Source organism: Cricetulus griseus, chromosome 4, assembly GCF_003668045.3.
Source record: "Cricetulus griseus strain 17A/GY chromosome 4, alternate assembly CriGri-PICRH-1.0, whole genome shotgun sequence".
In the NCBI taxonomy this organism is placed as follows: Eukaryota; Metazoa; Chordata; class Mammalia; order Rodentia; family Cricetidae; genus Cricetulus; species Cricetulus griseus.
Window position 1 is genome coordinate 435,365 of NC_048597.1, and position 27,422 is coordinate 462,786.

Sequence of the window (27,422 nt, forward strand, 5' to 3'; positions counted from 1 at the left end):
CAGAATCTCGATGAAAGTCTGTCATTGGAGGATGGCCATGGGAAAGATGGCTTGTTTAAGTACGGGACTTGACACTGATGGCATCTCTGCTTGTTATTGACTTTTCACACATGGCTAGGTATGAAATGACCCAGGGACTTTTCATAATCACACATCATTGAGTCAGTCAAAGAAGTTAGGTCAGTTGTGTTTTCTGGTAGGGTTTTGGATAGTAAACAGATTGGGGGTGGTTTTGTATATCATGTACTATTTCTTTCTTGTGATGCGTAACTGACAAAACAACTTTCAGGAAAAAGGGTTTATTATGGATCACTGTTCAGGAAATACATCCATCATGGCTGGGATGATATGCCCAGGACCACCTCCTGTCTGCATCAGTGGGAGCATGAATCTTCTTGTTATCATCCTGGTAGCAGGAAGCAGGACCTCTAGCCAGAAGAAGAGCTAGGGAGTGGAGTACAGCTGGCCTGTCAGTCTCAAGTCCTATGCCTAGGCTGTGTCTAAAAGGCTCATGCCCTTCCAAAACAGCACCACTAGCTGGCGTCCTATTTCACATTTGGAACATAACAATGTTTTATTAAGAAATATTAAAGCACATTATTTACTAAAGCATAAGGCAGCCCTGTGAGACTTATGTGGAAGAGTCCAATGCAACCTGTCTCTGGTGTTCAGGCCACCAGTTCAATGGCAGGTGTTTGCAGGAAAATACCCTGTGTGGTTCTGATCCTGCCAGCTGCTCCTTTGCAGCTGAAGATCCTTCTCTGAAGACCCCCTTTCATGCACATTTGCAGTGAAATGCATCTTAAAATGTGTTGACCATGGTATCCACTTTGTGGAGATGGAAGCTGAGATGTCAGGCTCATTCAGTTGCTTGTCCGAGGATGCTTCCAGGAAGGGGCACAAGTAGAAGGCAACTCCATGTCTTTGCCTTGTAGACCTATCATTGACCTCTATGGGGTGGGATGGGGTTTTGGCGTTTCTTTTTGGTAGTTATTGTGGTTTTTCTCCTGTGAGTCTTCATTTGGGGGAATGTAACTGGGAGGAGCCATTATTTAAGTTCCCCGGCTGAGACTGTATAAGTGAGGAAGGGCTCAGCCTTGGGTACTCCCCTATAGGCAGGGCCCTATGCCTGTCCCCACTTCTTAAAGGCCAGGCTCTCCCGGTCACAGTAGTTCAAATTGTATCCCAGTCTCACTCATGAGTTGCTCCATATCCCAGAGGGAGGACTTTAGGTTGCATGGCATAAACACACCAGTAATGAAGAGATGTGGGAAGATGCAGCTGAAGTGTAGTCTCAAAGCCAGGGGCAGAACTACAGCTTGCTCTGGTACAATGTGACTTTCACTGGAGTCTTCCAAAACTAAACTGCATTGAAATATTACTGTGTGTGCTTCTTTCCTTTAGGGCACGGGGAGAAGCTAGATACTCACCTCCTCATGCTGTTGACACAGCCAGGATGGCTTTGAACTCAGTAAGTGGTCGATTGTTAAATCTCTGGCCTTCTCCTTGTCCATTCATCCTTCTGTTATCTTCCATGGGTGTCCATCTGTAATTTTAAGAGCTATGTGTAGGAGCGGTGGCCCTTTGGTCATTGTGCAAAGCGAATTAGTCACTGTTCTATTGCTGTGAAGAGGCACCACAACTAAGGCAACTCTCACAAGACAAAGCACTTAATTGGGGGCTGGCTTAAAGTTTTGGAGGTTTAGTCCATTATCATCTTGGTAGGGAGTTTGGTGACATGTAGGTAGTTTCTGGAGTGGTAGCTCAGAGTTCTGTATCCTGATCTACAGCCAGTATGGGCATTTGTAACATCGAAGTCCATCCTCAGTGATACACCAAAGCCATACCTCCTAATTCTAATCCTTTCAAAGAGTTCCACTCCCTAAGGATGAAACATTCAAATATATGAGCCTATGGGGTCATTCTTACTCAAACCACCACAGTTGTATTGGAAAGGGTGAGGGCAGGGATCAGAGGAGCCCAATATGGCACGGAGTGTCTGGAAAGCCACCAATGGGCAGAAGCTGGGATTGACACGCTGTGTGTGTTCCCTTCCTCCTTCAAAGGCAGAAGATTCGCATACAGGGGAGGCAGGATGGGGCACAAAGTATCAGTTTAGGGAAGAGAGTCTGTGATGATACTGTCAGTATCTTCCTGTCAGTAACTGGGGAATAGCCACACCTGTTTGTCAACCTCAAGTCTGAGCAGTTCACCTTATGTCTTCCACATTTATAAATACTTAATGGCTAATAATATTTTTCTAGATTCTATAGGAAAGCATGCTAGTTTTCCCTTTTATGAGCCTTTGGTACTTAGTGTTTTTTTGTTGTTATTGTTGTTTTTTTCTTAACTGGGTCTCTTTATAGTTTTAAGAGCTCCACCAGGACAAACTGCTTGCTGTGTCTTGGCCTTTCCTCCTGGGAGGGAAGCACACTCAAGTGGTTTGGATCTGGGCCAAACACTTACCTGATGTTCGAATCTGGAGTGCCTTATTCAGATGAGGGATGGCTTTCACTGTCCCACCATGCCGGCTTCAAGTCATAAACTTTGGGCTTTTGAGGGACAGTGCTGAGCTATTAAGCACAGATTGTTAACCTTGGAGCGTTCATGTTACCATGCTTAAAATTCTCAGCCTATAGGCCAGCAAGACAGTTCTACAAGGTAAGAGATGACCTGCATTGGATCTCTGGGACCCACAGGGTGGAAGGAGACAACTGCCTCTTACAAGTTGGCCTCTGATCCCTGTTCACACACATGTGCCACATACACAATACATAAATTAGTTTTAGTAATCCGAACATTTAGTGGCCCCTACTGAGGGTGTCTGCTTCCAGATGGTGATGCCTTGTTATTTCCTGAGGCCCCTGAGAGAGCCTGAGCAGAAAGGGAGCTGGAGAGATTTGGGGTGAGAACCATTAGACATGGATGAGGGTAACGGGGACCTGCAGTAGAGGTCTAGCCACTGAGAGAATGAGGAGAGTGGAAATAAGAATGCCAAGCTATGAAGTCCTGAGGGACTGCTAGGGGTGCGACCCAGGAGTGCAGCCCAGGGAAGGTCATGAGAAAGGACTGACACCCCAGCAGAGGACCCTGTCTTTGCTCTGACCCCCAAGCCCCCCTGAAAGGGCACCTGAACCTTCTGCACCAAGATGCACACACTGTGTGGTTGCTTGCTCTGAGCTAATAACACCCTGGTGAGAGCAGGTGGGTAAATGCCAATTACAGCAGCATGAGAGAAGGGGCCCTGGGATAGAATGGCCAGAGGAGCCTGCATCTTGGGTTCCTTCTAGCAGATTCTCAGCACAGCTGGAAAGTATGCATTTACCCCACCTGAGGTTGTACACAGGTGCTGAATGTGGTCTCTTCAGCAGGTGAGTTCTCAGGCACAAGCTGTTCTGAATCAGCCTGGCTCATAATTTCATATCTCAATGCGCAGGGGGTAACCTGGAGGAGGAACCAGAGCAATGGGATGCTAGCTCAATGACCTTTGACCCCAAGCTTGTATGTATTTTTCTTTCATTATTTTCCTGTATGTAATCCCAATACCAATCATTCTTTTTCTTTATTTCAGAGAACAAATAATGGAAACAAGTAACCAGGACACCAAAGCCAATGAAACACACATTGTTGAACATTCTAGTTAATTCAGAAACAGAGTCTAGTCCTTCTTAGGGAGTTGTTGTAATGCCATAGTGTGTGGCGAATATGCTGGCTCTCTCCCTGTCTTAGGGGAACGTAACATGATGCTAACTTTCCAAGCTTTTAGGGTGAATGGAGCTGTGACTGAGTTCTCTCTTTCCCCATCATTTAGGGGTCACCTCCAGGAATCGGACCTTACTATGAGAACCATGGGTTTCAGTCCGAGCACATCTATCATACCCCAAGGCCACCTGTGGGTCCCGATGGCTACAACTTGTATCCAGACCAGTACTACCCATCTCCAGTGCCCCAGTATGCCCCGAGGGTTACAACACAGGCCTCAACAACTGCCATCCACACACAGCCCAATTCCTCAGGGACACTGTGCACCTCAACCTCAAGTAAGACTCTTTAGCATTGTACCACGAGGGACTGCAGTTTCTGGGTCTGACTTCTCTTGTGGTCTCTTATTCCCCCTATGTTGTCACTGACTGTGCACTGGCAGCAGGATCAGTCTTTCCTCCCGGCCTGGTACTCTGTGGCTGGTCAGAGCTATGGCACTAGCCTCACCTCTCTTTGGCAGGCAGAGACCTTACTCTCCTCTTGGCTTTTGGTGCAGCACCACTGTGTGCTTGCTCAGCTCAGCTGGTCTTTCCAGACACAGTTTCTCTTTCTTGCCTCTGAGCTTAATGGGTGTGTTGTCTTGAATCAATAGTGAGCACTCAGGTTGGGAATCTTACATGCTATTGGTGTGCCCAGAATACAGAGGGTTCAAGGTTAAGGTACCTCCTGTGACTAACCAGAGACCTGTACCACTCTCTTACCTATGCCAGTACTTGCCCCCAGCAACAGGCTCTCCCTCATGAGGGAGTTTCTCTCCTGTATCCTTTCTAGGGGAGACAGGCTGCCTCTTCTATGGCACAGCTGATCTCCCTGTCACCTCTCTATTTTCAGCAGACACTCAGGGATGTATCATGTTACCTCCCTGGGCCCTCAACCCCCCTGAAGCCCCAGAAGAGTGCTGAAAATTGAGTACAGAAGCTGAATGTCTTTACCCTCTCCTTTGGCCCTTTCATTTAATGGGTTACTCTCTCTAGATTCCTTACCCCTAGGTCCCACCACCTTTTCATCCAGGCAGATTAAATTAGTGTTGTCTGTCTAGTGTAAAGGACAGCAGTGACTCTACTGATGTTTTTAGATTTATTTTATTTATGTGTGTGAGAGCATGCGTGTGTTACATGTGTTTGGGTGCCTATGGAGGCCAGAAGAAGGTGTTGGGTCATCTGGAGCTGGGGTCACAGGTATTGTGAGTGGTTGTAAGCCACTCAACATAAGTGCTGGGAACTGAACTCGGGTCCTCTGGAAGAGCAGTAGATGTTCCTAACTGACAGAGATCTCTCCAGCTCCGCACACTTTTTAATGGATGGGTTCTGTTTTGTGAAATGAGCACCTGTCTGTGTGTGTCATGTACAGTTCAAGATTGGTAAGGAAGTGAATTCCATGGGCTACCCATGACTTTATCAGCAATTAAGGTGATAGCCCTTAGGCCTCTTCGATCTTTCTGGCTCTCCTGCTGTCCCTCTCCTGCTTCTGTTCCACTACGTGACCCTCTGTGTGGCTCTTCTGTCCTTTGCTCTGCTCCACCACTATTCTCTTGCCCCCTTCCCTGTCTCCATAAACCCCCTTTTGTCTTAGCCCAGCCAGGGTCAGCTGGACTGAGGTGCAGAATGCCTGGTCTTTACTCACCATGGTGGCTGGAAGAAAGCCAGGGTGGGGAACCTGTTAGTTGTCAGAAGCCAATGGGCCTATGGAAGATTGCACCTCCAAAAAGACTGTCCTGTTGTTAGCAGTCATCTCAGAAGGCAGTTGGCTCCTGGTGCACCCTACTGAATCCTTCCACATTCCAAGAGAGTCACCAGGAAGTGACAGACAGGGAAAGGACCATGTTTGTTTTTTGCCAATTGCCTATATAGGAAGGATACACCCTAGGGTGTGATTTTTCCACTGTAAACCTTCGTTGTAAAACCTCTGGCTGTGCTTTGATGAAATCACATGGCCAGGCTTTCAGACTGGAGTCTTAGGCTTCCCACCATTAGTCTGCCAGATGGATGACCATGTCTCATGAACTGGAAAGTAGTTTAGTAATTTTATTTTATTATTATTTTTACACTCACCTTGACGCTGTTTTTAAGATCATGTTGCTGGGGCTGGTGTAATGGCTCAGCAGTCAAGAGAACTAGCTGTTCTCACACAGCACCTGAGTTCTTCTACAACTCCAGCAGGAGGGGGTTCCAATGCCATCTTCTGGCCTCTGAGGGCATGTCTGTGTGTGTGTGTGTGTGTGTGTGTGTGTGTGTGTGTTTTTGCGCGCGCGCGCGCGCGCGCGAATGCGCACAAAAGAAAAATGGGAAAGAAATAACATGTTAACATGTAAGAAATCAAAAGTCTACATTTTTTGTCAATAGTCTTGAGCTCTGAAAAGGTGTCCCCAGTTATGCTGGCAGCACTGATAAAGAAGTGAGGAACATAAGGACATTCTACTTTGAGTTTATCTGTTTGCTCTAACAACTGTCATGGACCATTCCCATTTGAGTGGCAGTGCACTCACCTGCAAGAACCTTTGAAGAATTCAAAGTCAACAGTCCTGTGTTGCAGAGATACCACAGGGCTGAGTCAACAGGCTGTGCTGGTAAGGATGGATGTAAATGAACAGTGACTCCCTGCAAATCTCTGCTATGTGGACCGCAGCTGGTGACACATGCCTCTCCAGAGGTGAAATAGGGGCTTCTTGCTGCAGACATGGTCCTGAGCAAACCAGCCAAGCCCCAACCAGAACTGAAGGACACCTGATTAAATCTCCCTTACTCAGGAGCCAAGTTACTGATTTAGTGTTTGTTTGTTTTTTGTTTGTTTGTTTGTTTGTTTTCCACTGAGCTAGGTTCCTGGACATGCTAGGCAAGTGCTAACCTCAGAGCCACATGGCCAGCTTTAAGCAGGTTATTTTATCTCAGATACAATGGCATGCAGATAAGTTGCCCAAAGAGGAAAATGTGCTTGGTAATTCATCAAGTGAGCCTTCGAGACTTTCTCCTGTGGGTTTCTTAGTGGCTCCACCCTGGCGCCTGAAGGCACAGTCACCCCTCACTGGGTTTTGATAAAATTGCTGCCTGGTAAAGTTTTCAGACCTGGGCCTCCACTGTGAGGCTGCTGGGAGTACAGGTTGCCCATTTCACTCTAGGAGCACAATCCCTGTTGATAGGGATGAGGACCAGTCCCCAGGAACTCTTTGAAAACCTTTATACCCTCAGCAGGATGCAGTAACCAGATGAAAGCAAGCCTTCAGATGAGCTTGGGTCTTTTGGCTCAGAACCCGACCTGACCCTGCTCTGCTGACTTCTGGAAGCATAGTGCATGTAGCAAGGATCCACAGACTTGAAGGCCCTCTCTGTAGCCCGGGAGTGTCTGTTGCAGTGATAATTCCCCTGTCTTGTTTCTCTGCCTTTCTTCCAAGGAAAGCTCCAGGGACCCCTGAGACTGGGACTTCACCTCAAGAGGGAGTTGCTGGGAGTGACAGGCCCCTCACTGTCAAAGGCCAGGTGTCAGATACTTCAGGGTCCCTTCCCTGACATGTGGCTCTTCTGAACCTCGATGTTACTTTTGGCTCAAACCTCTGCCCAGCAGTGTTATCCCTGTTTGCTATGGCTGAAGAAATCAGTGAACTATTGGAAAATAGGTCTCCAAATTACTTTATTCTTAGCTGAATTTGTATTCTTATTTTATGAGTGCCAGCATATACATATGTGCCCCCATAAGTATGCAGGGCCCAAAGAGGACAGAAGAGGGTACCGGATCCCTTGGAATTGGAGCTAAGGACAGTTGTGAGTCACCAAGTGTGACCTGGGAACTGAATCCAGGTCTTCTGCAAGAGCAACCAGTGTTCTTAGCGACTAAATCATCTCTCCAGTTCCTTGTTTGGCTGTTGTTTGTTTTTTAACATTTATTTATTTACTTGTGTGTGGGTGAGGTACCACATTGTGTAGAGGTCAGAGTGGCCTGTTGGATTCAGCCCTCTCCTTCTATTCTGTTGGTTCTGGGAACCAAATTTAGGCCATCAGACTTGGCAGCAAGTGCCTTTATCTTCCAAGCCATCTTGCCTTCCCACTTGTGGCAAGTGAGTACTCCCAGTTTATACGCTTTAATTTAATCCCACTTAAGTGTAATTTCTGAGAGTGTCAGTTTCAGTAAGTGACTAGGGTCTGTCAAATACCACTGGGTTCTTCCAGCAGCCATGGGAAGGATAGGTGTTCTGCCTAGAGCACCTTCTGGCAGCCCCAGGATGCTTTGGGAGGGGGCACAGTATATGACTCAAACTTTCAGTTGTCTAAAGTGAGGCAGCTCTCTTCATTGAGCTGTTTTTTTTTTTTTTTTTTTTTTTTTTTTTTTTTTTTTTTTTTTTTTTGTGAACGTTGGCCTATTTTCAGACTCTTCTTGTGGTATCCTAGTGTTTTAAGAGCTTAGTTTTGCTGGTCTTCCTTTCAAATTGTAGCCTCAGTGTTCATTTCCCCCAGCATGTCTTTCACACTACAGAAGCATCAAGACCCCAACTGGTGCCCTGATCGTTCAAACTGACATTTGTGAGTTTGTGGGCAATACTATGTCTTAGGGCGGGTAGAGCACTTGACTAGCATAAGTGAGAACCTGGGATTTATTATTAACAGCATAAGAACAAATATAAATCAAGTGCTTGTGCTTTTCCTAACGAATCTAAATGGTCCTGTGTACCGTAGCTAAACTAGGACTTTTGACTTCATAATGGTGTGAAATTGTAAACATAAAACCATCCTACTTTTTTTTTTTTTTTTTTGTCTAAAACCATCCTACTTTTAAGCTTCAGTGTGGTACTTAATGAGGTGCATGCAGAATCCAGCATTATTAAGAATCCTTAATTATGAACAGACATCCAGCTGGATGGTTTTCCCAAATGTAGGTAATGCAAGCGTTCTAAACAGGTTTAAACGCGCCCAGGTTAAGCTGTGCTGTTGGCAATGTGCAGCAAGTGTACTTTGGACTTGGACCTTTGATTTCTTCCCCCTCTCCTGTTTTTCCTCCTCCTCTTCGATGTTTTGGGGTAGGAGCACATGTATTCTAGGCTGGCCTTAAACTCCCATGCCTGTCCTCCTCACTCGCCTCTCCCCACCACACGCTGGGTCCTGGGATTATAGACAAGCATGTGCAATTATGCCCAGTTTGACTTGTGATGTTTTCAAGTTGAGTGATTCTGTGGGGATATTGAAGAGCATCAATACTTGACACACAGTGGGAGGACCGTCTTCCCGCAGCACTGACCTGAGCATTCATCTCTTCTGCAGAGACCAAGAAATCGCTGTGTTTCGCCCTTGCCCTGGTCACTGTCCTTGCAGGTGCTGCTGTGGCTGCTGTCTTGCTTTGGAAGTTCTGTAAGTGTCGGGCTGGTTGCTGCCACTGTGTGCATGGCTATGACTCTGACCCTGCCCTCCAGACTAAGGAGCCATCTAATGCCTCCTAATTAGATTTTCCCTCGTGGGCAAAGCTCTCTTTTCCCCATGCACCCATGAGTGTGTGTTTTGCTCCCCCTAACCTGTGGCTTGTGGAAATCCTAAACTAGCCCTCCCATCCAAGCACCAACCATGCTGTACCCTTCTGAGCATCTGAGATCAAATGAGATGGAGCATGTTTGAGAAGGCATTGCCATAGCCTGACCCTTGTGTATAACTGCACAACTGTGATTCCTTGGCTGGCAGTCCCCTCCCTATACCACATCTTATAACTTAAGTCCCTGTAAGTAGCCTGGGATGATGCAGACTTATGGGCACCTGTTGGGCCCATGAGGCCCACTGGATGGCAAAGAGGAGGTGTGAGGGTTCCCTTTACCCAAGCACCCTTCCCATTGGCTCTGCAGAAGACAGTACTCAGTCCTAGCTCCCTATGTGCATAGGTGGCAATGACATATCCCTTTCTTCTACTCATTGGGTTTGAGGGTGGATGGCAAACCTCCTATGGGCTCTGCAGTATCTTGAAGGCTCAGCCTGATGAGTCTCCCTCCCTTTCTCCCTATCCAGTGCCAGGGTGCTCTACATCTGAGATGGAGTGCATGTCTTCAGGCACCTGCATCAGCTCGTCTCTCTGGTGTGATGGGATAGCACACTGCCCCAACGGGGAAGATGAGAACCGGTGTGGTGAGTTGGCTCAGGAAGCACTGGGCTTGGTATGTCTGCCCTAAAGCAGCAGCTGTGGGACAGCCAGGCGGGCTTCTGCCCAGCCCACTGATCCATGTCTTAGCCCTCCTATGTTCAGGGTTATGTTTCTGGCCTGGCACTACACAGAGTGATGGGGAGGTGACAACGCCAGCAAGGACTCAGGCAGGATGTGGTTAAAACAAGCAGGCTGTGAAAACATGAAGTTGGAGTGCACTATGCTGGTTTTCAAATGAGCTGCCTTTAAGGTCATGTCCACTGTGACAGCAGTGAACAATGTATTTGTTTTATTTCTTTCAATTGTTTACTTAATAATTGACAAGCTGAGCTCGTGTCATGTTTGTCAGGTATAGTGTGATGTCTCTATACATGTACCCTGGGATGGGGTAACCATACTGCTTAACATATATCCCCTGTGCTCTTAACATTTATCACCGTATTGCACTATAGATCTCTTGAATTTATTCTTCCTGTGTATTAAAAATTGTGTATTTTGACAAGCTGTCCCCAACCACTTCCTCGAAGCTTCTGGTGACCACCACCGTGATCTCGGCTCCAGTGAGTTTGACTTTTAGATTCCGTGTGTGTGTGAGAGAGAGAGAGAGGGAGAGAGAGAGAGAGAGAGAGAGAGAGAGAGAGAGAGAGGAGAGAGAGAAGAGGAGCGAGAGAGAGAGAGAAAGAGAGAGAGAGAGAGAGAGAGAGAGAGAGAGAGAGAGAGAGCTTGTGATGCTTGCCTCTCTGAGCTGGCTTATTTCCTTAGTGCAGAGTCCTCCAGGTTCATCTGTAGTGTCCCAAGGGACAGGATTACATCCTTTTTATGTCTAGATCCTAGTCTGTTTTGTACAAGTACCACACTTCTTCATCTATGCACCAGCTGATGGATTCTTAGGTTTGTTTCTAGAAGTTGGATTGCTTGATCATGTGACAATTCCATTCTAGTGGTTTCAAAGAGCCTCTATATTGTTTTTTACTACTGGCTAGACATATTACATTCCCACTCCCAATTTCATAGGCTCCCTTCTCTCTTCACCTTCACCAGCACTTGTTATGTTCAACTTTTTTGTTTGTTTGTTTGTTTGTTTTTGTTTTTTTGAGACAGGGTTTCTCTATATTGCTTTGGAGGTTGTCCTGGCACTCACTCTGTAAACCAGGCTGGCCTCGAACTCACAGAGATCCGCCTGCCTCTGCCTCCGGAGTGCTGGGATTAAAGGCGTGCACCACTAATGCTCAGCTTTATGTTCAACTTTTTAATGATAGCCATTCTGATAATAACAAGTACAAGGCACTATCCCTTTGAAGTTTTAATTTTCACTTTTATTTTTAAAATTAAAGAAAATATTTACTTACTATGTGTGTGGTGGGGAAGGTGACACGGAGATGCATGTGGGAGGTGGGAATCGATCACAATGAGGACCCTGGAAGATCAAACTCAGGTTCTCAGGCTTGGCAACAGGCTTCTTAGCCCACTGAGAAATCTCAATGGCCCTGCATTTGTTTTTCTTGTGCTGTTAATTTTTGAAGGTGACTTCAAGGGCATTTAAGAGGCAGGGCACAAGATCCCAAGGAATAGGATTCTTCGAATTACATTCCACTTAGCCGGGCGTTGGTGGCGCACGCCTTTAATCCCAGCACTCGGGAGGCAGAGGCAGGTGGATCTCTGTGAGTTTGAGGCCAGCCTGGTCTCCAGAGCGAGTGCATAGGCTCCAAAGCTACACAGAGAAACCCTGTCTCCAGAAAGAAAACCAAAAAAAAAAAAAAAAAAAAACCAAAAACATTCCACTTAGCGTCTGAAGTGGGGCCTTTTGACGTCCTGGTACTGGGGGCCAAGTCTGTTGTCAGCCTGGCATTTGCTCTATGTGGAAATGTGGTGAGATGACACAGATCCTGTGTTTCCCTGGCTCTGCAGTTGACAGTGAGCTGCTGAACAGCCATCCTGTCCTACTTTTCTGCCTCTCTTGGAACTCATTCCCTAAGAACTGCCCATGCCCAGGGTTTGAGGTCAGCTGTGGCTTTGTCTGCCCTCCCTGACTTCCTGTTAAGCTCAGCTGTGTCTCAACCCAGAAGACCTTTCTCTTAAATGGGAAGTTCATGTTGTAGTAAAAGTCTCTCCAGGAATCGCCCAGGCTTTGCTATCTCCACTAAGTGATCTCCAGTCCTCAGGGAGTTTGGGGTAAAAATAAAAAAACAAAAAACATACACCTAGTTGTCTGAGGTGGTGATCAATCCCACCTTGTGCCCAGGATGCAATGCTTAGGTTGTGGGTGGGCAGTAGGATGCCTTCTTAGGATCTGCTTGGAAGGCAATTCTGTGTTGGAGATTTGGGTTTGTGAAGTTTGCAGAGTTTTCATATGGAAGGGGCAGATGACCTGGCATGGTGTGTGCCGTATATAGATAGGAATAGCATGCTTTCACTCCCTCCTTCATGTCTGTTTTTGAATGTAACACGTTTAAGAATGTTCATGGAACTTTCTTCTCAAGGGCGGGGGCATGTGTGAGCATGTGCTAGCCCAAGTATCAGAACCCAACAGTTCCTGCTTCATTTCACTGAGTCTCAAAACTGTCAAAAAAAAAAAAAAAAAAAACCTGATATGACTGTGGTCAATGGCCCTGTGCTAAGTGCTTGGGGATCACTGACAGCCAATCCTAAGTGTTCTCACCACAGACAAGAGAAAGAACCTAGCATGAAGGAGGGAGGTGAGCGTACTCAGTCGGTAGTGGCAATGCTCTGTAATGGACACTTACCAAATCATTGCCTTGGACACCGCAAACATATACTTTCACTTATCATTTGTAGCTCTGAAAGACAGGTAAAAATACTAACATACACACACACACACACACACACACACACACACACACACACACACTTCCTGTGAGCCTGTTCCCATCATTTTGTCTCCTTTTTGCTTCCTCATCATCGTTGGAGAGCAGACAGGAGGGAGGACAGCCATCCCACCATGTGGACAGTTCCATCACTAACTGTGGAAGCATACAGTCTCAGCTACATTTAAGTGCTTTAATTTTGAAAGCACTGTTAGGTCTGCAGAGAGAGGCCATCCTGCCTCTAGAAATCACCCAGGAATTAACACACCCTGATCACTGGACCTTGTCCCCGGGAGCCAGAGCCATGACTTCATGTTGAATTTTATCTTTCCCTGGTGGGACCTTATGGGTTTGACAAAGACACAACACTGGCTGTGTACCTATACCCAGAATCCCTGCCCTAATTTTCCTGTGCCCTGCACACTCCTCTTCTTGCATTGTCCCCTACCAGCCCCAGATCTTTGGCTATCTCCATAGCTTAGCTTTGCTAGAGAGTTCTGTTGTGGGTGTTATACAAGTTGCATGTCTTTTAGATTGGCTTCATTCTTTTTGCAATATGTGGTTGGGATTTTCACAGTTTTGTGGTTTCTCTTGGGTAATGAGTGACATCCTATTGCCCAGCTCATAGCAGAGTTTTATCTACCCATGAAACACATGGTTAGGCCATGCTGTGTGACTTCCCACTCAACCTCAAAGCCATAGAAAACAGTCAAGCCCCAGAGTGGACACTCTCTGAGGAGGTGACCCTAAGGTGTCGGGCTACTTGTCCAATGAGCTAGGACCAGGATGGAGGTGAGAAGTGAGCCAAGGCTTGATCAGATCCTATTGTCCTCTCCTCATCATGTAGCCCTGTGCTTTTAAACTCTATAGACATGGTACGATGCCGAATGTGTCTTTTGGATGCTGTCGTTGGTGTGGCACTGTTTATAAGATTCTTCTTGTAAACTCCTTTCCCCTGGGTCACCCACCAGTTGGGAGTCTGCTAAGAGTTGACCACTCTCACATTCTATCAGATGACAAGTCCTTTGAATGCTGGGCTATGCAGATCCCTTTGGAGACCAGAGATGAGTAAGGAAGAACCTAGCTGCATTTAAATGTGTTGGTTCTTTAAATCAAAGAGCTGATATCTTTTCAAGCAAAATGTAAATGAACAATTCAGCATTTGGGTAATAATTCTGGGGTGCTTATCAGGGCCTTGGGTGGTCTGCCAGTGCCTGGGATCTGGATGTGAGATCAAGCTGTACAAAATGAGAGCTTGATGGGGACTTTGTTTTTGCTCTGTATTTTATTCATTTTTTTAACCAATAAGCTATCATTTGTACCCCATGAATCATCCTTGATGAATGTATGAGCTGTGGTTTTTATATATTTGAACATGTGTAGCCCTTGTTATAGGCAGTTGAGGAGTGTCCCATCTTCTTGATAAGGCCCTTCTGCCTGCCTTGCTCAGGTCCCAAGAAATTACTAATATCCCTTCTTTTTAGATTTTCTTTTTAAATAAATAGATATATGCATGTGTGTTTCTCAGTGTGTGTATGCAACATGAACATAATGTCGCAGAAGGCCAGAATAAGAGAGCATCACATCTCCTGGAACTATAGTTACAGACTGTTCTGAGCTGCCTAACATAGGTGCTGAATTTGGGTTCTCTACAAAGGCAGTATGTGCTCTTAATGGCTAAGTCATCTCTCTAGCCCTTTCTTAGGTTTTCTCATCTAGATTTTCCATATGCTTGGCATCACCCAATCTGTGGACTTCTGTGACTCTCTTTCACTTTGTGTCAAGCCTTAAAGGCCCATTCATGTAGGGGCTCCTGTCAGAGCTTTGTTGTCATTGACAGCTGAATGAATTTCCATCATGTCTCTTGGGTGTGACATCCAATAATGGGCTGTGGGCCATTGTGAAGAATTTGTGTCTGAATATCCAGTTGGAATTCTTTCAGAATGCTTTTTAACAAGGAAACAGGGGTTCATGGTCCCTCTGGGTGTGCAGCTGTGGCCTTAGGAAAAAGCTGTGGTGTTGTGTTTGGACAGTGTGGGGCTAGGGTAGCATTTGGAAGATGAGGATTTATTGTCAAGGACTCATGGGTCATCTTTCTCCTTGAGCAGTTCGCCTCTATGGACCAAGCTTCACCCTCCAAGTTTACTCATCTCAGAGGGAAGCCTGGTATCCTGTGTGCCAGGATGATTGGAATGACAGCTACGGGAGAGCAGCATGCAAAGACATGGGCTACAAGTGAGTATGGTGACCTCAAGATAGACACTGTGCCACCATAATGACACTGACAGACCATCTCTCCAATTGTATGTGCTAGGCACTGGATGCTGCAGACACTTGTTACCTTCCAAAAGCTGATCCTGTAACCTCATCACCCCAACATTGTCAGCTTAGGTTCACTGCCACCTGCTCTGCATCATTCTTGGCTACTTGGGAATGCCCAAGTAATTCTGGGATGCCGGGAAGAGGATGCTAAGAAGGGCAATGGTCACTTTCTGACCTTGGAACTTTTCAGAGGAGCCTGAGACTTTGCTCTGTTCACTGTAGGCAGGAGCCACTGAAGGGTTTGGGCACGGAAGAGACCTGAGTAGAACCACACTTAAGAATTCCTTTCTGCCAGTCAGTGGTGGTGCATGACTTTAATGCCAGCACTTAGGAGGCAGAGGCAGGTAGATTTCTGAGTTTGAAGTCAGCCTGATCTACAGAGTGAGTTACAGGACATCCAGAGCTACACAGAGAAACCCTGTCTCAAATAACCAAAAAAAAAGAGAAAGAATTCCTTCCTGTGTGCAGCAACCAGGACTGAAAAGGAGTAACTTCCACCATCACTTTCTGGCCAAGGGCTCCAGCATTACCCAGAGTCTTCTACTATAGCAAAATACTTGAGGCTAGGTACTTTGTAAGGAATGGGGGCTTATTTTAGTTCACTATTTTGGAGGGAACCAAAGGTCATGTGTTGGCTTTTGGTGAAGGCCTTGTACTGTTTCTCCCGCTCATGGTAGAAAAGTGGGAGAGCTGATGAGCACATGTCGGGCGGGGGGGATTGAAGAAACTGGATCTGCTGTGAAAAAAAAGGGCTCTTGAGAGATTTAAGTCAACCCCTTAGAACAGCATTAATCCCTTTTGAGAATGGAGTTACTGTGATGCAAACGTTAAAGTCCCTATTGACACTCAACACTGTTACATCAGACCCCTCTCTCTCAGTGTGGACTTGGAGCACATAAACCACATCCAAACTATGGCTCTCATGAAGACCCGCAGGCCTCAGGCCTGGGAGGAGAATTACGATTTTAACGAGGATTTTTCTTCCATGGGGTAGTTGTGAGATCCTATGCACACTCGGGCGTTCTGTTTGCCAGTTCTCAAAGGCGAATTACTACTTGATGTGAGAGTCGGCCTCTCAGCTAATGAGACACTTCAAAATGCTGCTGCCTTACGGGGCTGGGGAGAAGGCTCAGTGGGAAAAGTGTTTGCCACTAAAGCATGTGGATCTCATTTTGATCCCCAGCACCCATGTAAAAGCCATGGAGGCAAAATAATCTCAGTGATGGGGAGGCAGAGACGGAAGAATCTTTAGGGCTTGCTGGCCAGCCAGCCTACCTGAATTGAAGAGATCCAGGTTCAGTAGGAGATTCAGGCTTAAAACACACTGGAGAAGGGGCTAGAAAGATGGTTAAGCAGTTAAGAGCACTGGCTCCTCTTCCAGAGAATCTGAGTTCAGTCCCCAGCACCCACATAGTGGCTCATAACCACCTGTAACTCCAGTTCCACAGGATCCAGTGCCCTCTCTGACCTCTGAGAGCACTAGGCTTATGTTTGATGCATAGACATACACACAGGCAGACACACATAAAATAATAAAATATAAGGTAGAGAGCAATTAAGGAAGATGCTCAGTGTTGACCTATGGTCTCCACTTACACAAATATCATCTTGTGTACACAGAGATACACCCAGGTCTCTGTGGCAGACTAATAAATGTACATTTTATTAGATACTGTGGATGTAATTGGGCCTCCTTAGCACCCCATTGTCCTAGCTCACTCTGGATCTGAAACACAGTTAATGGAAGACTCTAACCTCACAAGTCAGAGTTTCTGGATTGGACAATGGCTTCCACACAGCATGGCTGTATTTGAGCTTAGGTTTTGTTTTCTAGCATGTTCAAGTGAAACTTCTATTGCAGCCACCATCCAAGGATGGCTTTTTAATATGGGGGTGTGCTCCTCGAATTCATATGCCTGAAGCATTATTTTCAGTAAGATTTTCTGTCATTTCCAGGAACAATTTTTATTATACCCAAGGAATACCAGATAGCAGCGGGGCAACGAGCTTTATGAAGCTAAACACAAGCGCAGGCAACATCGACCTCTATAAGAAACTCTACCACAGGTATGGAGGGTTCCTTTGATTTGCAGAATTTGAGGAGGAGATCCCACAGATGGTACAGTCCTGAGTTGATTTCTCTAGACTGTATTCTGGGAGTGTGCTGGGGGCTGGTGAGCCTCACACTTGTGGATGTTAGAGATAGGACCTGCAGCAACCTTGACTTCATTCTTAGCAACTATCTGGGATTTACATGCCATTTTGCCATTTTGGATTCAATCTCTATTGTCTGACCTATAGTAACGAATAACATTGTGAAATGAGATTAGACTTTTGTTGTTGTTTTTTATTCTCCAGACACTGGGAGGTATGCCTACTGTGCTAGGGTATATGTTAGTTAGATTTTGTTTCTATAACAAAATGCCTAAGTCAGGCTGCTTTATAGAGAAAATGGTTTTGTTAACTCATCCTTTTAGAGATTTAAATCCCTTATAGCATGACATAGCTCTGGCAGGGTCCCAGGGCCACATCTCGTCATGGCAGGAACACTAAGCCCTGTGTGGCCTCTCTCTTTGTCCTTATGAAGTCACCAGGATTCTCCCCATTCCATGACTTAATTTCACAGAGCCCCACCCCTCAAGCATCACAGTTGCATCAAGTCTCTGTTCTCTCAGTACCATGAAAATAGACTCTGGAGTTTATTCTCTAGCATGAACTCAGAGGGACAAACTGTATGACACACACTATAGCATTGGTCAGCAGGAGTCCAAGAGATTTTCTGGCCCTTGGCTCCGACCCATGACTGGCAGTGAGATGATGCCATGGGATAATGTTCTGGGCCCTGGTGCAAGTGGTTAGTTCAATAAACATTTGTTGTGCTCAAACCACAGATCCTAGGGCAGATGGCCATCATTTCTGTATGAGTTTACAGGGCCATTGCTCTTCTCCATGTGCTTTTGATGTTGGGAACTCATGATGTCTTCTTTGTGCAGAGACCTCCTAGGGCCTCATTGCTCTTTTCCAGGTGGCTCAGGTGCCTCTAGGGCCAGCTGTCTGGAACTGCCTGTCTGGGCTGGAGAACAAATCACTCAGTGGCTTTTCTTCCTGGTAGCTACCATCCAGGATGTCCTGCCTTAGGCTAGCTGTCTCTGAGAATGTGGAAGGTCTGGCTTGGCGGGAGAGTTGTGCCAGGCCAGGTGTTCCATCTAGACAGCAGAGCCTAGCATAGGTGGCAGGTGTTTTATGTGAATTGAGTAGCTCTTTGTCTTCCACGGGAACTCAGGCCTAGGATTATGTCTAGTTGGCAAATGCAGAAGGTAGGAGAGAGGAGGTGTAGGCTGCTGGTGCAGAAAGGAGCACAGCAGGGAGGGGTGAGCTCAGGCCACCAGCCTTGGTGAGGGCCTTTACAACTCGCAAGGTAACTGGCAGGAAAGCTATTGTCTAGTCTTGAGCTTCTTAAACTGTGACACCTTTCCCCCTGAGAAAATCTTACGTGACCCCAGCTATGTAGGACTATAAGATAGATACACAAATCAAATGTTTCCTGGTAAAAAATCATAAATAAAATTGCCTTCAAACAGTACCTCTGCACACATATGGTTTTACTACTTATTAAAGATTAAAGCAAATTTGTATACCAATGAGATGGATGAGTTTGCAAATTTACTTACTTACACAGGAGTAACGGTAGAAAAATTCTGAATTCTGAATTCTGTAGTTAAACCTGTTTATTTTATACACAGAAATGCTGCATTTCAGTAATGTTCTGCAACTTATTACACACAGAAGTCTAGAATCTGCAGAGAGGCATTTGCAGAGACATTCACTGGTGCAAATGGCCTAACCGTGTGCCCAGTACCCATCTGTGTTCAGAGTCAAAGCTTCAGTGAAGTCATATGATGCAGAAATGTCCTCTTTCCAACATTCCCTTCTTGAGGCTTCCCTGGCACAAGCTTCCCTCGCACAAATAGCTCTTTATTTGGGGGTTTGGAAAGGTCCCCATTCAGTGTGTGCGTGGATGACAGTGGAGTGGGCTGGTACGCTGGGTCTTTATCTGTCCAAGTGTCCACTGGTGTTTGGGAAATCAACTGTTCCCTACAGAACCACAAATGGCCATTGGTGCCCGCAGGGCATCGGGACTGTGGCCTCTTCAGTGCACCAGGGACAGTGTCTATAGGATGGAATGCTCTGAGTGTTTCTTGCTCATACACAGCATGGAAAGTTTGATTCCCAACTGAGTGCTTTTTTTTGTTTTGTCTTGTTATTTTGTTTGGTTTCTTTGCCCCTGGCAAAGTATTGGTTTTGTTGTCATCTGTGGTTTACATATAAAGCCATCCAGGGAAATCAGAAGTTTCCAGACCATTTCCTGATGACACTAGTGAATGGTTGCTCATTTGTTGGTAACAGGGTCTTGCTGTGTAGCCCATGCTGGCTTTGGACTGGTGATCCCCCTGTCTCAGACTCTCTAGCACTGAAATTTCAGGTGTTTGCAGTGATACCCAGACTAGAGGATGATTTCAAATTATGCAAGGACAGAAGTAAAAACTGATGAAACTGTGCCCTCCTCCCACAAGCCATCATCCTAATGATATGGTTCATCCTTGTGTTGAAATGTTGGGGACAGAAGAATTTTAGAGGTCATTCAGAATTTTAAAGTACTTATGTGTGGGGCATCTTGGGGTCAGAACTCAAATGTAAGGACAGAATTGATTCATTTCATGCGTTCCTTTATTTAAATTTATGTAGTCTGTTTATGTGGGTGTATTGCCAGAGGAGTCAGTCCTCTCCATGTGGATTCCAGAGATTGAACTCAGATTGTCAGATTTGGAGGCAAGTACCCCTACCCGCTGAGCCATTTAGCTGGCCCTTGTGTATACCTTATATGCATAGACTGAAGGTTGCTAACATTCTAGCATGACAAAGTCTTGACCCTTCGAATATGGTTAGGTATAAAATTTTCCACTTGTGTTGTGGTTCCAAAGTTTTAAGATTTTGGCATATTGCAGATCAGGGATCAACTTGAATTGTTGTTGTTATTTATTTTTTTCAAGACAGGATTTCTCTGGAACTCATTCTGTACACCAGTCTAGCCCTGGAACACAGAGATCCGCCTGCCTCTGCCTCCCGAGTGCTAGGATTAAAGGTGTACGCCACCAATGCCCGGCTTTGAATTGTGACGTTATTCTGCCTGTTGGGAAAAGGCAGAGAGAGGGCTAGCATCATGCCCAAAGGTGAACAGCTGGGATTTGAGCCTAGTACTCTGACTGTGTCCATTCTTTGCCACTATCCCCATCTGGCCTAGTCATGTCAGTAGGGTCATTAGTGGTGGGCAGGAGGCAACAGTAGGACAAGTCATCAGTGTCTCATGGTGGCTGTGGTAACCGAGTCCCTTCTTCTTTCCAGTGACTCCTGTACGTCCCGCATGGTGGTTTCTTTACGCTGTATTGGTGAGTACTTCCCCATGCTTCTGAGTAGGATCCAGTCTGTGGCTTTGGAGAAATGTCCCTGGCTCTGGAGATATGGTGAGGGCAGGCCTCTAGGAGCAGCAGGGATGTGCCTGGACTCCTTTGCTTACACTCGATCTCTATTTTGGAATTTTGCCACACTGTAGTGTCTACTGAGGGCAGGTGATGGCTGGACTCTGCGGCCTCATTTTTAGATGCCTCCATGAGTGGGGAGCCCTGGTGGCTCCTTCTTCATGAAGTGGAGGGGTGAGATGTTTGTGATCTTGGAGCCTTGGCAGCAGTGACCTTGCCTGAGGCAAAGCCAAAGCAGTGTCATGCAGTCTTCCTCTGGGGCACACAGCTTCTGGGACTCCTAAGGAGAAATCCTAACAGCAAGCATGCCCTTCTACCTTCCTTTAGTAGCTTGTATGGTGGCTAACTGGGGTCCCCCTCTTTGTGTGTGTCAACTACTCATGGAGCCCACACTTGGTAAATATGGATGGCCAACCTAGGCCTGGGACTTGAAGCTCACCTTGAGCTCTGAGTCTCCATGAGATTCCCCAGTAGGTATTGCACAACCAGGAGAACTCTGATGTTAGCCGTTTGCCACACGTGCCTCACTGCTACTCAGAGTCACTCACAAAGAGGTTCAGGTGGCACTTAGAGGATGCTTCCAGAAGTCCTGCTCCACACTGTGCTGAGATGCACCAGGCCCACTCAGCTATCACCCCATAGCAGCTGCTTGCTACCTTCCAGCACATCAAGTAGTCTCCAACACCCACTTTTCATGTTACCTTGATATCTCTTCATTGAGAACTTGCCCCACACCTGTGAAGTTCTAGAGTTTCCCTTCAGGCCAGCAGGGGCTGCTGACTCTGGAGTAGATGGCCTCCTCTCTCAGTCAGCTGGTCAGCAAAGAACCTGTTTATTATTTCCCAAGGGGTGCTCAGCCTTCGTCACCCCTACTACCCTTCACTCAACTCCTCCCTCAGTCCCTCACATGACCTCATGTCCTTTCATCTCACCCTTTTCCTCACTCATTCTCGGCCTCACCTACCTCCCTTTTCTTTGCCCGGAAGTCCTGGGGTGCAAAGACAGGTCCTGTCTCCCTGAGGAGCCTGTTACCCAGGACCTTCCCAATCATGCCTATCAGAGATCTGGTGGAATTGGGTACCAATAAGAATTAGCCCATGCTCCAGTCAGGAAATGAGTGGCACCATTGGGGACCTAGGAGAGTATCCACCCCACTCCACACAGACACTTGCTTATTCAGACTCCTAATAATGGGTAAAGACAGGCAGCAACAGTCACCTTCCATCAGCCCCACCACCTGGTAAAGCCAGAGAAGGCAGCTGATTTGAGTTGTGCTGGTCCTGGTGTCTCCTGTTGACTGACACCTAACATGTGCCTGTCACCCTCAGAATGTGGGATCCGCTCAGTGAGACGCCAGAGCAGGATTGTGGGTGGATCAAATGCTTCACCAGGAGACTGGCCCTGGCAGGTCAGCCTGCACGTTCAAGGTGTCCATGTCTGTGGAGGCTCCATCATCACCCCCGAGTGGATTGTGACAGCCGCTCACTGTGTGGAAGAGTATGTCTGCATCCTGTGAGGTTTGGGGTAGTAGGGTGGAGTCATATGGCCAAGACTTCTGGGTTTGGAGTGTGGCTCTGCCACCATGTGACCCACACCAAGTTGTGTGGCAGCTCCTATGTCTTGTGTATAATGGGATGAGTGCTGCAGGGTGGGGGACATATGCACTGCAGGAGCACAGCCTCATCCACTCGTTAGACAAATGTGCCCGTGGTCTCTCCTGCCTGCTGCTGCATCCCAGCCTAGGATAGGCATGATTGTCGACAGCAATGTGACCAGATATGCTCCAGCTGCTCTCTCTCACCTCTGTCTATGTTTTGAGAGCCCCTGCTCTGTCAGTCTCATTTCTTCTGGGTGTGCATCTCAGGGCAAAGTACACTCTGACAACCTCACATTGCCCTGGTATGTTCACCAGAATTCATTTATTAAGCACCCACTGCATGTCATTAAATGCTTTGGCATATAAAGATTAGTGAGACAGTCTTGTCAGAAATGTGATTTTAAGTCTCACAGAAGGGTGCCTGCCCTATATGTGAGAAGGAACAGAACCCTCAGAAAGCTATTCAGCAGCTTACAGGTGTGGGGAGGTGGGAAGTGAGGAGTCCTCTGCCTCACAGTTTTACTGTATGGCTTGGGGTGCTCATCTTACTCCAGACCTCAGCATATGTGTTTTGAAGACTGGAGGGTGCACCTTGTATCTGTGGTGATGAGTTTCTATATGCTGTCCCCTGTTTCCCAGACCCCTCAACAGCCCGAGGTACTGGACAGCGTTCGCGGGGATTTTGAAACAGTCTCTCATGTTCTATGGAAATAGACACCAGGTAGAAAAAGTGATTTCCCATCCAAATTACGACTCTAAGACCAAGAATAATGACATCGCTCTCATGAAGCTGCAGACGCCTCTGACTTTTAATGGTATGTGAGGCTCATTCCACCAGAGGGCAGTCAGAGCCAGCTTCAAACACTGCTTACTGTCCTTGTGGGGCAACATGCTCTCCAGCTGAGACCATTGTCTGGTTGATCATTTGTAAAGACTACTGCTTTTAAAATGTTTAATTTTTTTTTTTAACTTTTATGTGATGGGTGTTTGGCCTGCATGTATGTCTGTGCATCACATGTGTCCCTGGTGCCCACAGAGGCCAGAAGAGAGTGCCACGTTCCCTGACACAGTTGTGAGCCTCCATGTGAGTGCGGGAAATGAGACAGGGGTCCTCTGGAAGAGCAACCAGTGCTCCTAACCACTGAGCCATCTCTCCGAAGACAACTGTTTTTTTCTGTTTTAAACAAACATGTCTGAAAGCCTCATACTTTAAAAATGAAATGCAGAGCCTTAGCCTTTTTTGTTTGTTTGTTTGTTTGTTTGTTTGAGACAGGGTTTCTCTGTATAGCTTTGGAGCCTATCCAGGCTGGCCTTGAACTCACAAAGATCCACCTGCCTCTGTCTCCCGAGTGCTGGGATTAAAGGCATGCGCCACCAACGCCCAGCAGAGCCTTAGCTTTTTAAGGAATGTGTTTTCTCTAATATTTTGTAAACATTTAAGAATCATGGAAATTATAATAATGTACTTTTAAAAGAACTTTAATAAGTTTCTTGATCAAAGAATAGGCTATAAACTACTTATTTATTCCTTCCTTCCTTTATTTATTTATTTATTTATTTATTTATGGTTTTTTTTGTTTTTGTTTTTGTTTTTGTTGTTGAGATGGGGTTTCTTTGTGTAGCCCTGGTTGTCATGGAACTCACTTTGTAGACCAGGCTGGCCTTGAACTCACAGAGATCTACCTGCCTCTGCCTTCCAAGTGTTGGGATTAAAGGCATGCACCACCACTTCCAGGCTCCATTTCCTTTTTTAAAAATAATACTTTTAAATTTATTCTTTGAGATTTTGATAATGTATATACAATATTTTTTTATGTATAGATTAAGCTGGTCCTTCTGTGTAGCCATCTATGACTTTGAGTTCCTGGTCCTCTTCCTTCCACCTCCTGAGTGCCTGGTTTCATGAGGGTTTTGTGCATGCTAGACAGGCACTTAGCCAACTGGGCTGCATCCCCAGGCCCTTTTTTACCTTCTTATTATACCTTTCCTAGTCTATGCAAGAGCACGGAATGTTCTAGAATCTACAGATGACAGCAGACTTCTCTTGTAAAGTGCTTGTAGTCAAGCTGGGGGACCAACTCACACACAGAATAGCAGATCCTTGAGGGATGGTGTGGCTTGGGGACAAGCTGAAGCAACCAGCTTCTGAGCAATGGCCATCACCAGTCCTTTCCTCCTCTGTCACTCGGGCCTGTGTGCTGTGTTTTAGAAGCAAGGCCAGCACTTGATTATGTCCAGAGGAACTGTCAGGAAGCAGGCCTGCCAGGATGGGAATGAGGGGTCCAGGACTCATGGCAACCCGGGTTTCTGGCGGGGGCAGGTCATGGGGCAGCCAGGGGAGACTCTCACAGAGGCCATCTAGGCCTGGATAACCCTCTGTTCTTCCTTAACAGAGCTAGTGAAGCCAGTGTGTCTGCCGAACCCAGGCATGATGCTGGACCCGGCACAAGAATGCTGGATTTCAGGGTGGGGGTCCACCTATGAGAAAGGTGAGGCTTTGGGCCACATTGGATGGGATGCTGATTTCCACATTGGAACCTTATTTGAATTCCAGTTCTGTTATTCAGTGGCTAATGACTTTGGACAATATACCTAGGCTTTGGGCCACATTGGATGGGATGCTGATTTCCACATTGGAACCTTATTTGAATTCCAGTTCTGTTATTCAGTGGCTAATGACTTTGGACAATATACCTAAGCTATGTGCCTTGCTTTCCCTGTTGGGTTAACAGAAAACATCAAATTAGACCTACATAACACATAGGGAAAGGGTATTGTGATGGACTGAGGGAATGTACTTCCTCATTCCTGTGACAAAATTTTTGACAGAAGTAACACAAGGGAAGAAGGGCTTATTGTTAACAGTTTGAAGGTGCAGTCCATTATTGAGGGGAAGGCATCAGGAACTAGATACGTTGGATGTCTCTCTCTCTCTCTCTCTCTCTCTCTCTCTCTCTCTCTCTCTCACACACACACACACACACACCACACACACTGCAGAGAGAGAGAGAGAGAGAGAGAGAGAGAGAGAGAGAGAGAGAGAGAGATGAATGCCGAGGCTTAACCTGCTTTCTCCTTTTTACCCACCATACAATGGTGCCGCCCATCTTTAGGGCATTTTTCCTCCTCAATTTACCCACTCTAGAAACTTCCTCATAGACATGCTCAGAGATTTGCCTCCCAGGTGATTCTAGACCCTGCCAATCATTGTTAACCATTACAGGGAGGGAGGGAAGAGAGGTCTGGGATTGTCTACATAGAGTATGGGCTTCTTGAAGGAGATGTCCACAAGAGCTTCTGGCTGATGCTTCTGTTGTTAGGGAAGACCTCGGAAGTGCTGAATGCTGCCATGGTACCCTTGATCGAGCGCTACAAATGTAACAATAAATACATATACAACAGCCTTATCACACCAGCCATGATCTGTGCCGGCTTCCTGCAGGGCACCGTGGATTCTTGTCAGGTAATTTTGAGTTTTTATTCAATCTTGGAGTGTGTGGTTCCTATTGAGTCCCCGAGAGACATGGGGTTGGAGATACCTCCCAGGGACACAGAGTCAGTTGGGAGCCCTCTGGGGAGGGCTGGTCACTAGCAGCATTTATGCCTCTGGCAGAAACCAGTACTAAGCACACTATGCTAGAAATGCTTTTGTCTGTCACAAGTGTTGGTAAATTGTAGTCTCCCATGTACTTGCTAACAGCTAATTGGCATGGACCAACTTCATCTTTTAGAGTATGTCTCTATGACCTGCCTCCTGCTGAGGAGAAAGACCCACACCCCCTTTCATATCCAGAGACTCTTTGTCCTCTCTGCATGGTACCAGTGTGGCTACAGTGTGCTTTTCTCTTCTCTGTAACTTGTTGTGTTCATCAGGGAGACAGTGGAGGTCCTTTGGTTACTTTGAAGAATGACATCTGGTGGCTGATTGGGGACACAAGCTGGGGCTCTGGCTGTGCCAAGGCATTCAGACCTGGAGTGTATGGGAACGTGACAGTATTTACAGACTGGATCTACCAGCAAATGAGGGTAACTTCCCCAATTCCTGGGTTATCTATCTCCTTGAACTCAAGCCATAGGTCTGGGAGGAATGCAACATGGCATGAGCAGACACTTCCATGGCTGGAAATGCTCCTGGATCACCTTCCCCACCCCTTGCCTCTGGTTTCCTAATCACTCTATACTCAGAGCCTGTGCTGCCTGCACACCGTTGGTGGCGGTGCACGGGACTGAGCACATCAACATCACTGGCCTCTCTGATAGCGCTGAGGGCAGAGCTGGACTCAGAGAACTTTCTTGGCTCCCCATTCTCGTGAAGGGTCAGCAGAGCCAGACATTTCATCCACACATAGTTGAGTAAGGGAATAGTCAGATGTCACTCTTCCTCAGAGGGATCTCTTGAGGGGTATTAGGGCAGCCTTCATGTTCTATTCGGAGGGAAAGGGGTGGCTAGAGATCTTAAGCCCCCCCAACTTGGGTCCAGGGGAGGTTGTACAGCAAGGAAGAAGCCAAGGGGTTCCTGTGAGCCGGCCCTCCTGGCTCATCCATACAATCTGTTGGAGCCGCAGCCTCTCCATCCCAGGGATCAGAATGAGGGTTTGTTTAGACATGGACTCATTGGAGAGGTTCCTAGAGAAAGAGCATATTTCTTAGTATCTGCCTGATAGAGAATCGCTAAGACTGGGGCACTGTCATGAGGCTTGACTCTGTCAACGCAAGCAATACCTGAGCTTGGGGTTTCACATCATGACAGTGAAGTCCTCTCCTGGCGGAGACAGGTGGGAACAGACAAGCCCGACTATGCTGAGGGCCATGAAGAGAAGGCTAGAGAGATGGGCAGAATGGAGGGAGCTGACCAGCAGGTGTATTTAAGCCTGAAGGCCACTCAGTGTGGCCTTGAGGAAGGCAAGTGCTGAGTGGGAGGGGTTACCACAGGTAAGAGTGGAGGACCTCATAGAGCAATGTCCTGAGCCAAGCAAGGCTTCTGGGCAGACACCCATGTGCTTCCTGCACCTGTGACCTGAGCTCTACCTGCAGAAGTCTGTGAGGGCTGTGCTCAGAGACTCTGGGTCTTTCATATCACCAGGGGAAAAAGACAGTTTTATCTATCTTAGGTGAGTAACCTCATCTCTTCTTCCTGTTTGCACAGGCGAACAGCTAATCCACGTGGCCTTTGTCCCTGGCTTCTTTTGTCTTCGATACCCTTCCACAAGAAAACCAAGGGGCTGATTTTGAACTCCTGTGCACAATGTACCTTTTGAGATGATTCAAAGG

At 46.7% G+C, this 27,422-nt stretch overlaps 1 protein-coding gene across 1 annotated transcript; it reads left to right on the forward strand.

Annotated features, from left to right (window-relative positions):
* The first annotated feature begins 1,444 nt into the window (after positions 1 to 1,444).
* Tmprss2 (transmembrane serine protease 2) lies at positions 1,445 to 27,377 on the forward strand. Its single transcript, XM_035443431.1, has 14 exons — positions 1,445 to 1,471; positions 3,812 to 4,040; positions 9,009 to 9,095; positions 9,738 to 9,854; positions 14,804 to 14,930; positions 16,974 to 17,084; positions 20,421 to 20,464; positions 21,883 to 22,051; positions 22,791 to 22,966; positions 24,545 to 24,640; positions 25,472 to 25,614; positions 26,025 to 26,177; positions 26,927 to 27,053; positions 27,298 to 27,377. The coding sequence occupies exons 1-14, from the start codon at positions 1,457 to 1,459 to the stop codon at positions 27,375 to 27,377; spliced, it is 1,674 nt and encodes a 557-aa protein (XP_035299322.1). The 5' UTR covers positions 1,445 to 1,456.
* Positions 27,378 to 27,422: the final 45 nt, after the last annotated feature.